This window comes from Ornithodoros turicata, chromosome 7 (genome assembly GCF_037126465.1).
Source record: "Ornithodoros turicata isolate Travis chromosome 7, ASM3712646v1, whole genome shotgun sequence".
NCBI classification, from domain to species: Eukaryota; Metazoa; Arthropoda; class Arachnida; order Ixodida; family Argasidae; genus Ornithodoros; species Ornithodoros turicata.
The window spans coordinates 4,541,058-4,556,405 of record NC_088207.1 but is presented as its reverse complement, the minus strand read 5'-3'; the positions used below and the strand labels follow the sequence as shown (position 1 = coordinate 4,556,405).

At 44.5% G+C, this 15,348-nt stretch overlaps 1 protein-coding gene across 1 annotated transcript in view; it reads right to left on the bottom strand.

The window, feature by feature from the left end:
• Nucleotides 1-2,185: 2,185 nt before the first annotated feature.
• The window catches only part of LOC135400172 (uncharacterized), a 69,936-nt gene continuing 56,773 nt past the window's right edge, over nucleotides 2,186-15,348 (bottom strand). The window contains exons 20-27 of the mRNA XM_064631911.1: nucleotides 14,357-14,398; nucleotides 13,269-13,301; nucleotides 11,478-11,513; nucleotides 9,761-9,796; nucleotides 8,999-9,031; nucleotides 6,879-6,920; nucleotides 6,676-6,711; nucleotides 2,186-2,270 (exon numbers count right to left, since the gene is read on the bottom strand). Of these exons, the coding sequence (XP_064487981.1) occupies nucleotides 2,268-2,270; nucleotides 6,676-6,711; nucleotides 6,879-6,920; nucleotides 8,999-9,031; nucleotides 9,761-9,796; nucleotides 11,478-11,513; nucleotides 13,269-13,301; nucleotides 14,357-14,398 (261 nt within the window). The 3' untranslated portion in view covers nucleotides 2,186-2,267. The remainder of the gene's footprint in view (nucleotides 2,271-6,675; nucleotides 6,712-6,878; nucleotides 6,921-8,998; nucleotides 9,032-9,760; nucleotides 9,797-11,477; nucleotides 11,514-13,268; nucleotides 13,302-14,356; nucleotides 14,399-15,348) is intronic.

The window sequence follows — 15,348 nt, the reverse complement described above, 5'->3', positions numbered from 1 at the left end:
TCGGATGTGAAAAATTATACTGTTAGTTCACATACATGTGGCCTTCCCTTTCTGCAACCGGCTCTATCTTTCCAGTGCGGCACCGTGGTTGCCCTTAGAGTAGGTAAAACCCGACGGCACGTAATCCAGGTGTGTCTTGTCGTTATTTGGACCTGCAGGTTTCTTATATAGTTATTCTGCCGCACTTCATGTGACAGTAATCTATACGTATGTAAAAAAAAAAAGGAATCATGCCCTTCCGGTAATGAAATGTTCACCACAAATCCGAGAGTGATAGTTTGGCTCCCATCGTTTTCCGCCGTCGCCGGCTCTCTTAACCGCTTGTATCCACGCTTCTCTTCTTTCCGGATATAGTTTTGCGGATCGAAACCTATGAAAAGTGATTCCAACGCTTCTGCCGTAGTAATTTTTGCAGCCAAACGCTACACAGTTCGTTGGCATTGCAACTCCGAAACACGGCGAAACCGTCGCACCGGCGTCTGTTTTCCTACCAGCCGGGAAACACGTGGGAGGCGGCGGAGGAGGACAAGTGCCCGCGCATGCGCGCTGACGACGGGGAAAAAGGTCCACTGTCACGGACTCGTGGAGATGTGGACGCTACCTGAACTTAGAATTATAAGTTGCTGCCGCGCTCGTTTTGTGAACGAATTACCAACCGGTTTGCTTCTTCGGTATGTAAGAAGTGTGTTTTCTTTAACGCTCGTTCTTAATGCTGCGACGTCTCATGTGAAAACAATAACATGCAGGCCTATTTGTTTTTGCTTTAGTATATTTAAAGAGATTGAAACATTTGTTTTACTGAAAAACAAGCTTTCGGACGGAGTCTGTCCTTCGTCAGGCACTTCTTCATCCTTCTTCCTCGCACCTGATGAAGCAAGAACTCTGCCCGAAAGCTTGTTTTTCAGTAAAATAAATGTTTCAATCTCTTTAAATACTTACCTTATTCACTTGCAAGTGCTAGACTTCTCCCATTTTTTGGCTGTTAGTTTGCTTTTGCTTTGTAAGAATCGCCTGCTTAGCGATTAACAAGACGACGCCGGGCAAAGTTCACAACAATGAAGCTCTAACGTGACATTTTTCAAGTCAAGTGCGAAGATTTTTAGGAAATGTATAAGCTTTATCATCACAAGTTGTAGTATTATTGGAAGTTTTGTACACTTTCAAGAGAAACCTTAGCAAGTACCAACTAAGTAAGGGCGTAGAGAGTGGAATATATATTAACGTGGTTTGCTCACATTTTAGCTAAACAACCCGTTGTTAGGAAAATTCAAGTAAGCTTACACAGCCTCGCTCAGAGTGATGCGATGTACAACGCATACCTCCACCCAGAACTGGCCACGTCTACCCACGTCTCTCTGCGCCACGACGCCACCCGTAGACCTCTCCAGCCCCCGTAAGACGGCCCGTACCTCGTCCACGCCCGCCAAGGCAACACTGTGACCATCCAACTGCCGAACCGCCGAGATGTCCTATCCATCGACAGGGTGAAGTCGGCCTTCCTCCTGTCGGACGCCCCGGCTCCTGCGTCACGCATGCCCCTGCCAAAACCTTCAGCACCTTCACCTGCAGCACCTTCGCCGAGAAGGGTCCGGTGGGCGTCCGCCCCGCCTTCGGTGCGACTCGTGCCATCGCGACATTAGGTCCAGGGGGGGGGGCGCTTGTAGCGGCACTGCGCGTTAGCCGACGATGAAGATTTCACCAGGTCCGTTTTACCCGCGCCCACGCTCTTCTGCACCAGCCATCCAGTCATTCTCATTCTTTTTTCCAGCTGTTCGCCAGTAAACAGCCTAGCCCCGCCTTACCCATTCGGTCTCCTTCACTCTCGGCCTAACACTATAAAACGCTGCGGAGTGTAGTTTTCAACTACTAAATAATTTGTCCGAATATACCTTCAGCGGACTGCGTATGATATGCGCTATAACAGCACAGCCTACCGTACTGCATTTTTCTTTTTTTTTCTTGCTTCGTAACTTTCAAGACGAGTGATGATGGCTGGCGATGGCCGTATTTCTCAAGGGATATTTTTTTACGCTGCAGCACCCTGTTCCAGCCTCCCTCAATTCACAATGACGTAGGAGAGCACAACTACGCACGAAGATGCTGCAATCGAGAGTTCTGTTGAACGTGACAAATCCGGCGGCTCGTGAGTGTTATTGCAAAATGCTACAAAATGAATGGACCAGTGTCAATTTGCAAAACACCTTTATTTCGCAGGGCCAAAGAAACGTCATCTTTCCCAATGACAGCGGCCCTTGCATTCCGGGTGGTTACTGCAAAAACACAAGACAAAACTGCTACAAAATAAATAGTGTAGTGTAGCTTTAGAAAACGGTTTAAAGCATAGATTGAGAAGTTACGGGTCAAAAAGAACTCGTTACAAGTTAGGTTACCGTGTGCAAAATGTAACTAAGTTAATAACGAAGTTCTTCAGCCTGAAATGTAGCTCGCAGTTACTGAGTTACTTAAAAAAAAGAAGGAGTTACTTCCAAGTTACTTGGGATACAAAATAGCATTACGCAGGTGCAGCGCGTGAGCAGTTGAGTTAGACCTTGAGCTGCCTGCGGAGGAATGCAACACGCTTAGATCGTTTTCGTTTGTGCCCAACAATAGACCTCTCTCTGTTTGTAAACAAATGACGTCATAGTGTTCGACAGCGCTACAAATTTGGTAGAATTGAACTACACTCGAAGCTAGAGGTGAACAAAGTCGCGCCCGAAAGCCACCGTCTTGTGGGGTTACAATATGGTCCCTTAAAGGGACGCGACCCTCGGTCCTGCTTTTCTTTCAGTGGGAGGCAGGGAACAAGTGCCCGTTCGTGGAACCCAGCCCGCTCCCTCCGGTTTGTTTCGGTTTCAGTCTGTCTACCAATGACGTGATGACGTTTCTCTGGTAGAGGTCTATTCGAACGCTTTGCATCTTACTCCCTCTGGGCGCACAATGGTTCAGCTTAATTTCAGTGGCAGCGGTTCTTACTTCCTGAATAAAATACTGTCAATGATTGAATATCACGTTTTATGGCAAAAAATGCCATGAAGAAACCGGAGAGAAAACAAGAAAATATGTGGGCGTGAGTGAAAAGCGAGTTAAAAGTAACTCGGAACTTAAATTAAGTTACTTTGGCAAAGTTACCTGAAAAAGGAACCAGTTCCTGTGAAAGTTACCATGGCGCAAAAGTACCGAGTTAAGGTACAAGTTACCAAAGGAAGGAACTTAGTTACAGTAACGAATTACTTCGAACTCTGGTTTAAAGTGCCACTACGGACTAAATATCGTGTTATCAGAATCCTACAAAAATTATGTTGCTGAAATCTTCTTGTCGCACTTTACATTCCCGCAAAATATTTTGGCTCTATATGACGCGAAAACTAGAGAAAATTAATTTTTATTTCTGAGAACTGTGACATCACGTCCCGGCGTCCCGCGCCCGGCTCTCATCTGGCAACGTTGTTGCCCTTCGCGGCTTCCGGAGGGTGGGGGGGGGGGGCTAACTTTTTGCACTGCGTGAGCGGAGCGCCACGTGACATATCATCCGACCGTTCCGCCCTTGGAGAAAACACAAAGGAAGGAGAGAAGGCATCTCTCCCATTTTCCCCTCTTTCCATCAGTGGCACGTGACTTCTCCACCACGTGACCCTACCCAAACGGCAGCGTCGTTGCTAGGAGACGAGTGTCCTCTCCAGAACTTGACATCATCGCAATTTGTGGGCTTATGATGACCTTATTCGGTCGTCGCGTCATCGAAACTTGTGGAGGCTCAGTAGGTATTCAAAAATTGACAGAAATGCACAGCTTTCATGAACAGCCTTGAACTTTTGCGTATGAAATGGTTGAGGCATCTTCTTTTCATCGACTGAATAACATAAACGCTGTTTTCTGAGTCCGGAGTGACACTTTGAAGAGTTAGGACGCATGGTGAAGAAGTTCCCATACTTCTGCACAACTTGTGTAGGATTAGTCTAAATAAGGGTTAGTTTTATGACGTCATCTTGTATTCAAATTTTTCTTGAAAGGGGGCAATAAACGCGCAGAAGGTTTATACCCCTAATACAGAAAGTCATATAAACGTGACGTCACGGGAGGTATTCTATGGTAGGAAGGCGGGAAAAGTGTTTAGAGAGCCAATAGTGATGGACCTATAGGCCCTCTATCTCTCCTGAAATCTGGGCTTGACGACTGTATCTCAGCAACATGTAGAACAATAATGTTTTACACTCGAAATGGCTTTAATGGCAGATGGCTGGCATGTATCGCAATGCACGCATAATATAATAATATGAATATCTGGAGGCAGCGCACTAGACGGATACGAAAAGCATTACAAAGGACAACTGCTTAATATGAATAAGTATAGCGTAATGAGCATAATATAATGAATGCAATGGTGCATAATAGTCAGACCGTCGCAGCCCCTTTGAATGCTGCAGACCGACTCTTGGCTCAAAGACACACGCTTCTGTGTAGTTGATTGATTCATTTCCGCTGCGTATGGACAGCGTGGTGTACGTGCCTTTTGGGCACTCGTATTCCCCCAGCCTACAATGTTCTGTGATACATACATTTTTTTCCATTTTGGGATCAAAGTTTAGACAAGGGACGCATCATTCAACTGTCTCACATTTTGCTCACAGTATCACAGTACAGTAGACTGTCGCTGCGCGCCTTCGGTTTTCGTTATATTCTGTTTTTATACTTCGTCGCTGATGTCCAGGGGTTACTCCTCAACCGGCACTGGTATCAATTCATGATTGTCGTATGACCGAAGGTGGACGTCTCCGGCTTACACCGGCAACGATGATTTATCTGTCTCAGATATCTGTGCGAGATTTCCGGGGCACCTTAAAGAACCACAGGCGGTCAAAATTACCCACAATCTTGCCCCGCGGCACATATAGCATGTAGCCATATAAGTGTTCGGGGTCTCGCCTTACGTGTAAATTTATTTTCAATTGTTATTATCTGCCTCAGACCAATTGGAGTGCATTGGAACACACACGCGAGGGAAAGACGGTGATCAGGTGATCGGAGTTCAAGCACATACGTTTCATAAGTGGACGATTAAAGTACCACTACGGACTAAATCTCGTGCCTTCAGAATCCCACCAAAGTTATGTTACTGAAACCTTCTTGTCTCACTTTACATTCCTGCAAAATATTTTGGCTCTGCGTAATGCGAAAGCTAGAAAAAAATAATTTTTATTTTTGAGAACTGCGACGTCATGTTATGCTCCAACGGAGCACCCGGCTCTCATCTGGCAACGTTGTTGCCCTTCGCGTCTTCCTGGGGGGCTCACGTTCTGCACTCTGTTCGTGGAGCCCCACGTGACATACCCAACGGACCGTCTGACCTTGGAGAAAACACAACAATGGGAAGCCATCTCAGCGATCAGCGTCATGTGACTTCTCCATCACATGACCCTGCCGGACGCCGGCGTCGTTGCTAGGAGACGAGTGCCCTCTCCAGAATAAGACATCATTGCAATTTGTGGGCTTATGATTACGTCACCCGCTCCTTGCGTCATCGAAGCTTGTGGAGGCTGGGCAGATCTTCAAAAATTCGCACAAAATGCACAGCGCTCGCAAACAGGATTGAAATTTCGCGTATAGAATCCTTTAGGCACCTTCTTTTTATGGACTAAATAAAATAAACGCTGTTTTTCGAGTCCGGAGTGGCACTTTAAGGAATAATGATTAGCCTTTTCCAGGACAGCCAGTGTTACCTCCATGAAAGCTAGTCTTAACCTATCTCATCTCTCACTTCGACACAGTGTTACTCGTCTTTGTCTATTTCACAAAATATTTTATCATAGCGATATCTTCGGACGTTCTTTTATTTCTCGTCCGTCACATATCTCTTCACCGCTGGACCATGAACAGAAGGTTGGAACTCCCTTTTGCACTACTAATACATGCTCTCGGTCATTTCTGCCCACAACTAGTTTCGAGTGGAACCAACTTCCCGGCTTTATTTCATCCATTACTGACCCTTCCTTATTTAAGAAAGTTCTTTGTGATCATCTGAACGCCACGTAGCGGTTGTTTTTGTCTAATTGTTCGTTGTTTGTTTTGTATCTCTGTATCCATCCACTTATATTTGAACTTACTGTTACGCCCCTCCCCTCTCTAATGCTAATAAGCCCTGAGGGTATCATAAGTAAATAAATAAATAGTGCACAGTTTGCTTCCATGATGCGTGATTGCGATGCTTTCCATTCTTGATGTTTTGTCTCCACATACATGTCGAATACTTGTGTCACAAGTGTTGCAATTTTTACTACGTGCTTACATTTAGCGTATTTTTAATTGTCTTGTTCGAAGTAAGACATATTTTTAAAATAACGACTCCAAGTACCTCATCTAATGGCAAGTAACGTCTTATTCAGCCTTACACATATGCCTCCGTTTTACTTTTTTTGACAGACAGTACAAGACTTCATGTATGCTGTCTATTACAGCTTAGAAAGTAGTTCAAAGAAAAGGGTCCCTTTGCCATGCCGACCTCACCCCTCATCCACGTTGAAATTACGTTGGTCTTTAAACCATTTATAACTGTTGAGGTAAGCAAGATGGATTTAAACTTAGTTGGACTTGTTACCTCAAGCACAGATACTTATAATTTCCTTTATATCCGCAAACTGTTTTTGCATAATGCTATCCGCTACTGATATCGGGGCTTACCTTCTTTTCGGGTCCAGCGGCTAGGACACCGAGTCGCTGAAAAGGCAGAAATAGGCTCTCATAAGTTGAGAACTGACTCGACCATTGTCACAACTATGTTCAGAAGCAGTGGAAACCAACTAGCAGGGAGTTTTTTCAACCCAGGAAAAGCAACAACTACTTGGTGAATGACATTCAAATGTTTGCGTTGTTGTCGACATTACCTCACCGATCCCAAAGATGCTGTCACGAAGATTCTGGTCGACCTAGGAACGTAAAAACACAATGCGCAGTAATAAATATCAGAACATACGTTGGCGGCTCACTTCGTCATTAGCTCCCGCCGAGATGTTCCGCACTCTCATTATAATTGTCAAGCGAGATGATTCAAAGCGATTTGGTAAGCCTCATAGAAAGCACAGCAAATAACTTCCAGTATGTTAGAGGCACTTTGCAAAAATGAAATTAACTTCTCAAAGTACAACAGCTATAGTTCTTTTCGACAAAGTATACAACTATACGTGTGTTATTTGCAATGGATGTCTATACCTCTGGGTGAGGCGTTTCATTGCCGCATGATCAGTTTAGAAGGTTATGGCTGCAGGTAACAGATTCAGAAATACTCTAGAAACAGAACTTGGACAACACAACACACACAAGACCAAGCAGTAACGTCTGAATTGAGGAGAGAGGGTTTAACAGGGGTGACTTTCAGAACACTTTAAAATATATTCATTAATGTCAATATATATATATATATATATATATATTATCAGTATTGTAATATATATTCTAATGCTTGGGAACCACTAGCGGGTTTTGAATCTGGCTACCATTTACCCCACATGGCGGAGGCGCCAATCCCCGATGAGGCATTTTGAAAAACACATTTTTAGAGGTATATTTTTGACAGTATATTTATTAACGTGTATTTTTCAAAGGGGATTTTTGAGCGATTGTGTTTTAGCGCGGACTTGTAACCGCATATTTGAGGTGATACATTTTCCGTAGTATATTTTCCACGATTGGTTTTTGACGAGATGGAATGGCAGTGGCTTACCCAGAATTTCGTCCTCGGGGGGCGTTGGGATCCGCAAGGGATGGTCCTTCATGACGAAATTGACGAAATATTGTGCAATTGCGAATATTGCGACGAAATATTGCGCATTGACGAAATTGGCGCATTTGACGAAATATTGCGCATTTTCACAAAATTTTACGGGGTCTCCTGCTGATTTTTGGAGAGGGGGCAGTTAGGGGGCGAAGGGGGGTCTGGATAAATCACTGTCGAAGAGTGTACAACCGTGGTAGGTGTAATCACACTCTCAAAAATGGTTGTCTTTTTATACCATTTAGCGGGGTAATGGCTTGTCTCAAACGTTAGCCCACAAATGTGTCAACTTTAATCGCTTTGCCAGGGTTGTACGGTTCAACTCTGGACGTGGGTCCTAACTTTATGGACCTGTGTGAAATTTATACATTTGAAATATACAAATGGATCGTCTGAAGGCATATGACATTTAAGTTGTGGACAGTACGACTTAATCGAAATATGCTAATAGTGTATGTTTTGTTGCTCTTGTCTCCTTTTTTTTACGTTTTAAACATGATACATGCATATGAAATTCGTGATTTTCTCGCTAATTTCCATCTATATAGCGTAATTTCGCCGTAAAACTTCGACTTACCAGTTGTTACCGATGATAAACAGAAAAATCAAGAAATCTTCTTCACCGGCCGATCACGAGCGCAAATACGCAAACAAAAATTAACCGCGCCTAAAAAATTGCAAACTTCGTACACAAGGTCGTGCAGACATGTCATGAATTAAGGAACACACGCAATTGGCTGAATACAGATTCTATTAATAGGCTGCGACATCCCAAATACTGAGGTCCTATTCGTCTGACAAGCGACTTTGCAAGTGAGGGTTCGGAGATTTCCTCTTCGTAGTAACGGAAAATATGCCGCAACAAGTGACAACATTTCGCATTAAACTACAACCGTGTTTCTCACTGTAGTTTCTACTTAAATTACACCTCAAATACGACGATACCGGCTCTTCCAAAAATTATCGCTGTGTCATGTAAGAGACTGGTGTACCTTGGGTGGTAAATTGGCTCAGTTACCACCCTAAATATGTTGTGGACCGAAAGATGGCGCCACAATGGAGGAAATAAACTGTCTCCCTTTCCGAAAGGAAACACTGCCTCCGGGAAATGTAAGAGAGCGGAGGATACCACTTTTGCAAACATTTCGAAATGAAAGTTGTTGGTTTGAGTCTTGTGTTTGTGTTGTCGTTCTGTTCATACTGTCAGTAGAAGCATCAATCACGAATACTCACCACGAACCCGTAGTGATAAAGGATAGCGCCCACCTACAGATTAGACAGGAACTTCATTAACGTAATGATGCTTCATGTTTGCGCGCAAAATACCGCACCTTCTATGCTAACATTTGCCTGGAGAAAGCCGTAGCATACCAACCACTACGGAAATCAGCACCATTCAAATGAACGACCTATAAACCAGGATCCGCGCGAACCTCTACCAGCTATACCACATCGCAAGCTTAGTTCAACATCGTGCCAGAACTGAGTTTTGCTGTGTCCAAGCTCCACTCTGGGTTCGACAAGCTTACTTTACTTTCTTTCATCATTAAAAGCTTACTTTAGCCATCAGGTGCAGTCATTCCTGCTGGAATGTATTTTGTGATGAAATAAGGATGTCACTGAAAAGGTTAGCCAGCTGTAGGATTCGAAGCAACATCTCAGCCTCAGAACATCAATTGCCATCATGTATTTTGTGTCTGTTCGCGATGGTGTCTAGCCGAGCAAATGCAGTCTGACTTCAGTGTCAACTAAAATTTCAGCGTCAGTTTCATGTATCAGTTCTGTTCAGTTACTTCACTTCAGTTCACGCAGTGAAATCGATGCTTTCGTGGCACCGCGAGAAGACAGGTTGGGACGCATTTTGTTAGAATTATGCTGGGTCGCAGAGTAGCAGAGTTCGGGAAGCACTGACGTACGGGACGTATAAGAACAGATCAGCAGACACCTTGACTTGTTCACTTTTAGTTGTACAATTATAAGGTATTCAGCACTCACCTCAAATATCATACCTCCAAGATCCGACTGCCATTCCTAAGGTAGAATGGAAAGCAAAAAGAAAAAAAATAACAATACGTGGGATGGATTCTTGGACGTAAACGATGGAAACTAACAAGATGGCCATAAACAATTAATGTACAGCGTAAAAGAATTGTTGCAACCGGCGGACGGCATCTGCGATTACATCTGGCGCAGTAGGTGTTCTGTACGTTTGCTGTCGATATCGAGGTGTTCGAGAACTCGTCTCCACTAAGAATTAATTTATTACTTATAATAAGTAATATATAATTATATAATATAATAATATAATATAAATAATATAATTAAGTAAGTAAGTAATTTTTTTAGAACCGCGGAAATGTGGCAGGTGTAGCTGACATACACAGCCTATCCTGTTGTTTCATAATATTACAAGCCCATTCAATGTTGTATCACTGTAGTTTGTTTTTGGCTTCATTTATGCCATATTTCCAGAGGTCTCTCCGAAAACTCTGAAACCCGGAAGAAAATTTTGCTACAACATAAGTTATATTGTAGCAAACATTTTCTTTAAACGTACGGGGGCCGAGCACTCTTTCGGAGCAAAATGACAATAGCGCAAAAGTCGAGGACTGCATCACTGCACCTCTGCACCGTCCGCGTTAATTAACGCCCCTCGTGGCCGTCAAGCAAACTTCACGCAACCGGCACGAGCTCCCGACAGGCCGCACCAAAAAAGCAAGCAAAGGGCTGTGACTTCATGAGGTCACACTGGACCAGTCGGCAGCTTCAGTCAGCTTGAACATACACAAACTATCCAGATCAAGCTTCCAATACCTAAACGGTGATGTACACCTTTTATTCCAACTGGTCCTTATCAAACGCACAGAATATTGACAAATTGCCACTAAGAGTCGTTCTAACAATCGAGCATCGTTCTTTGACGGCAACTTGAATGTCATTCCCAGCGAATGACATTCGTTCCCAGTCACACAGTGAAACCAAATGGCAATACATGCGAATGATGTTCGACCAGAGAGGGTGAAGAGATGTGATGGTTCGATGTGAGGAAGCACAATGTCGAAGATGAGTTTTACCTTACGAAAACAAATAAAAAATAAATGTATCGGGTGACTCTATCGGAACTGCCCTTATCTTGGGTTGCATTTTCTGTTTCCTTTTAATCTTTCTCCAGCACGCAAGAGGCGATAGTGTGCTCTTCCACCCTCTCCCGTTGGGGGTGAAGGAAAGACGCGTCTCGGAAGATGCGCAATGAACAAATAAAGAAAAAATGTGTTCCTTCACCAATTTTTTGCGGACGATCTATCGAACGGATTTTTGTTCTGAAAACTGCGCCGGTATCAGGTGACCAAAGGGACCAGATGTTCTCATTGGGACAACTTCGTATAGCTTTTATAGTTAAACCGTTAGTAATTGAAAGTTAATTCAGACTTTCTCTTACGAGTTTGCTAATGCATTTCTAAGGAGAGCCCTTCATCATTTGCTATATTGCAATTGATTTCGTCTCGGAAAAAGTGAGATATACATTTAAAAGAAAATTGTTCGCATTTAGCTGGGACACCCTGTATATGTATGTAGCTGTGAGAGCATAGCACTGGCACAGTGTGAGCGGGCAGATGTGCGCTGGTTCGCCGTGTGGAGAGCACTATGTGCACCACATCAAATAGCTTTCTATGTGCTGCTGGCCAACTTGTGATGTAGGAATGTGTCTTACCTGCTGGTTTGAATGGGAGTAGTATGCCTCTCTTAGCTGTTACGGATGAAAAATTATATAAATCAATGTTATGCTGAAACACGCACGTTCTGTGGCGAGCTCTCCGAAGGTATTCTTTCGTTTATATGTAGAGGAACACCGCCTGCTCCACATTTCACATTAGACACTTTAAGGCATGTTCCGACATATAGCGATTTCTTATGCAGCCCTAGAAAATAGCCCAATATTTTCCTGCCCATAGTGCTCCAAATCGCTAAAAATTACTGCTTGCAGGAGGTGAGCTCATGTCAACTTTTTCAGCGCTAGTATTAGCGTTGTATTCGTGTTGGCCAATGAGGAGGACCTTCAGCGATGACATCAGGGAGGCCAACGGCCACAGGCCAGGGAGGCGACATTCGTGAGGCCAACAACGGCAAGCCGGTTTACGCCACCACCACTACCATCAGGGAAGTCGTGGAGTTGCTTTGAAAAAGCGTAGTATGATGACGATCATTAACTTTAGAAAGATACATCTCCCGTGGAATATCCTCCACGCGCGCTGCACAGTTGTGCTACGCCGGGAGAAATCACACCCTCTATAGTCTAGTGGCTAGTGCGGCCGGCGGCATTCAACGCGCTAGGACGTCGTCCGCGCAGAATAGAGCATGTTCTATTTTTCCCCGAAAGCGCTCGCGCAGTCGGAGTCGCGCTGCTGCAGTCACAGCGACTTTGCGCATGCGCAACGGTTGCAGGCCACTGCTGACGCGCGCGCGCGCGCGCTATAAACGCAAATTTACCGGATCGCTTTGCTTGGCGTGTCTGACTTCGGCTGTCGCTGACTGCGACGCCAAAAACGTTGGACTATATCTGCGCCTTTAGTTGACTTAGCGCGCTCTAACATTAGGGTTTTCCTTTGTACACGCTACACATAAAGGCATCGCCATATTTAACCGCAACGCGGGGTCGCGTGCACTGTACTGACGTCAGCGCCGCCAGCATCCACGCTGAAATACTGGATCACTGAACACAAGCGTCTTCACTCAGGGTCGCCTTTTGGCTACTTTGCTACTACTGGCTACCTCCAGACTGTCGTATCATCGAATTTTGAGCAATGGCGACTTGCTACACTCTGGTTACTTGTGTGGATACATCTTCTGACTACATACAGGAAAGAAGACTTATTCCCAGTCCTATAGCCTAAGCTCAAACTAATAGAAAAAACTAAACCTGATACATTGATCCCATCGACACGTACCACATTCAAGTATCAAAATCACACAAGTATCAAATTCAACATTATAATGGATCACAGACGTTCATACAACAGCACGAGACATCACAACCTATTTGTCTGTCCCCATAAGGACCAAAACAGGAGATGCAATAACAGCACGGATAGCAGTACTGACGGTGCATAACACTCCGAAAGAGCGTTAACAAACTCTGTAACAGTGCTCAACACTCAACAACAGCAGGTTGTAATGAGTTCCACTTTACGAGAGTTTCAGGAAAAGACCATGACCGATCGTGACTTTGTGACACAAAGGCATGGTCGGTCATTACTACTGCGAAAAAAAAAGAATAAAAATTACAGCAGTTACTGACACAAAGTCTTTGCCAGTAACTGCAGTAATTTTCCCCTATATTTTCGGTATCTGTCCTCAGCTTATAAAATAGTAGACAATCCAACACTGATTTCAGATCAGGCGTGATTTCCTATCTCCGTCTCGCCTACGGTTTTTCCCAGAGTAGGCAAAACCTTCGAGTACGACACTGTGCTCATGGCTGAAAACCGAATCGAAACGACTGTACCTTTGGTAGCAGCTTAACCATGGTCCAGTATATCTGAAAGACATGTTGTCGGTAACTATAATCGCGCTGTGAAGTCATCACAAATAGTGGACCACAGGAAGAACAAACGCGTTTTACTAAAGGGACAGTCGAAGACCCAAGCGACTCATACCAAAGATTTAAAAAATAAAATAGAAAGCTATGTCTGATGCTTTCTTTTTCATGGTCAGTGTCACCGTGCAAAGTATTCCAATTTGATGCAATTCAGACAACTAGTTCTAAATGCACTTTGTTGTCCGCGCTCTGCCGCGAAGCATTGTCAGTGATTTCGTGATCCACCGAGTCGAGACTAACCCTCGAATTCGTAGATGTGATATGATCTCTACTTGGCGTGCAGATACTTTGGAAGAGCGCCAGTGCACTTCAGAAACCCTGCTCGGCTTGTAGCGTTCTCACGCAGCGAGCTCGAGTTTACACGCGTGGTGAAAATATAAGGTCAGCGCTCTGGCTACCTTGATCCTGACTTGAACAACGCTGGAGTACGGCAGCTCCGGGAAGTCACGTGACACTCAGAATCTTGCCTTGGCTTAGCTTAGCTTTACTTAAGCTGATTCATCATCAATTTGTGTACACATATTGTAAGTCAACGCTAAGAAATGTCGTTTTTCACACAGCAATGCAAATTTTAGGCGCTAACTTGAGCGGAAATGTCGCTCCCAGTCGTAATTAAAGTTTGCAGGCTACGGCTTGACGAAGTAAGCCAAGCGCGAGGGTTCATGAAAGACAAAAAAAAAAAAAAACGTTTTGAGCGATGACAAGGCTTGGCGCAGACTTGCACGAGTCAAGACGCGGCTTCAAGTGAAGTCATATCTACGAACTCGGGGGTAAACATGCTGATGATACTGTTTCCCATATCTCGAGACTCGTGTATCGTCTATATCGCGATCGTGCACCCTTGCGATGTCCGTTAAGGTGGGTAGCTGATGCTTACGTCACCGTGCAGCCGAAACAACCCGTAAACATGCAGTTCGTGTCTGTTTATTATCTAAAAATACGTCTGTTTTGGCAGGACGTTTGAGAGCAAACATCATAATGGCTTTTGTACGTACGTTCTGCCTACTGCTGGGTGCCTGAACAAGGTAGCCGGTCAGCTATAACGGGAAACATGTGGTGTAATCAATGAAGGGTGAGGGCGAGCAAAACACACGGGGGTAAACAGTTAATGGTGACATCATCCATACCAATGGAGGAATTCATAGCATGATTCCAACGTGATATGCAACTTCAAATGAACGCTCGCATCCGGAAACACATTTATGAAACACATGCTACTATGGTCGGCACCGGCTTATGGAGAAATGTTTTGCCCTAAAAGTGCTTAGATATTAAATGAACGAATTTTAAAGATCAGTGCTGCTTCTTCCGCTACAGTGCGCTGTGGTGTCAGATGCGAGCGTCAGACGCCCCCACTGCTGCGGCGGCACTGCAACACCACCTAGATAGAACAACGCCTCTCCATGCTTCCCTCTTCCGGGCCGTGACGTCACGCAATCCCGCCCAACTTCTGAGGCCGCGAGATTTTACATTGCTGGACTCTAAAAATAGAACTTTACCGCATAGCACATTCTGCGCCAACCATGCCACGAATGACAGGGTTACCCCTTTGAATTCGAAGAGAAATGGGGGCGTACGCTTTTTTGTGGCAATTTTCCTGTATCCAAATTGACATAAAAAGCCGTACGCCTCCCTCTCTACTCCAACGAGAAGCGATAACCGTATCATTCCTGGCAATGGTTGGCGCAGAGCGTGCTATGTGGTGAAGTTCAGTTTTTAGAGTGTATACTCTAAAAGCAGAACTTCACCGCATTGTAACGGGACCCGATACTTCATTCCGCGCTTCACAAACTCCCCACCCATCATCCTGAAATAAAGTTGTTGTTGTTGCTTCGGGTGCCAGACCAATTGTGACACGAGTCTGAAACGGAGAAATTTTAAGCTTCCTGAAGCCTGAAGAACACAAGCAATCATAAAAGTGCCAACTGTGTCAAACCACCTTTACATTATACTTGCGAGCTATCTCCATCAAGTAGTGTTACTACCC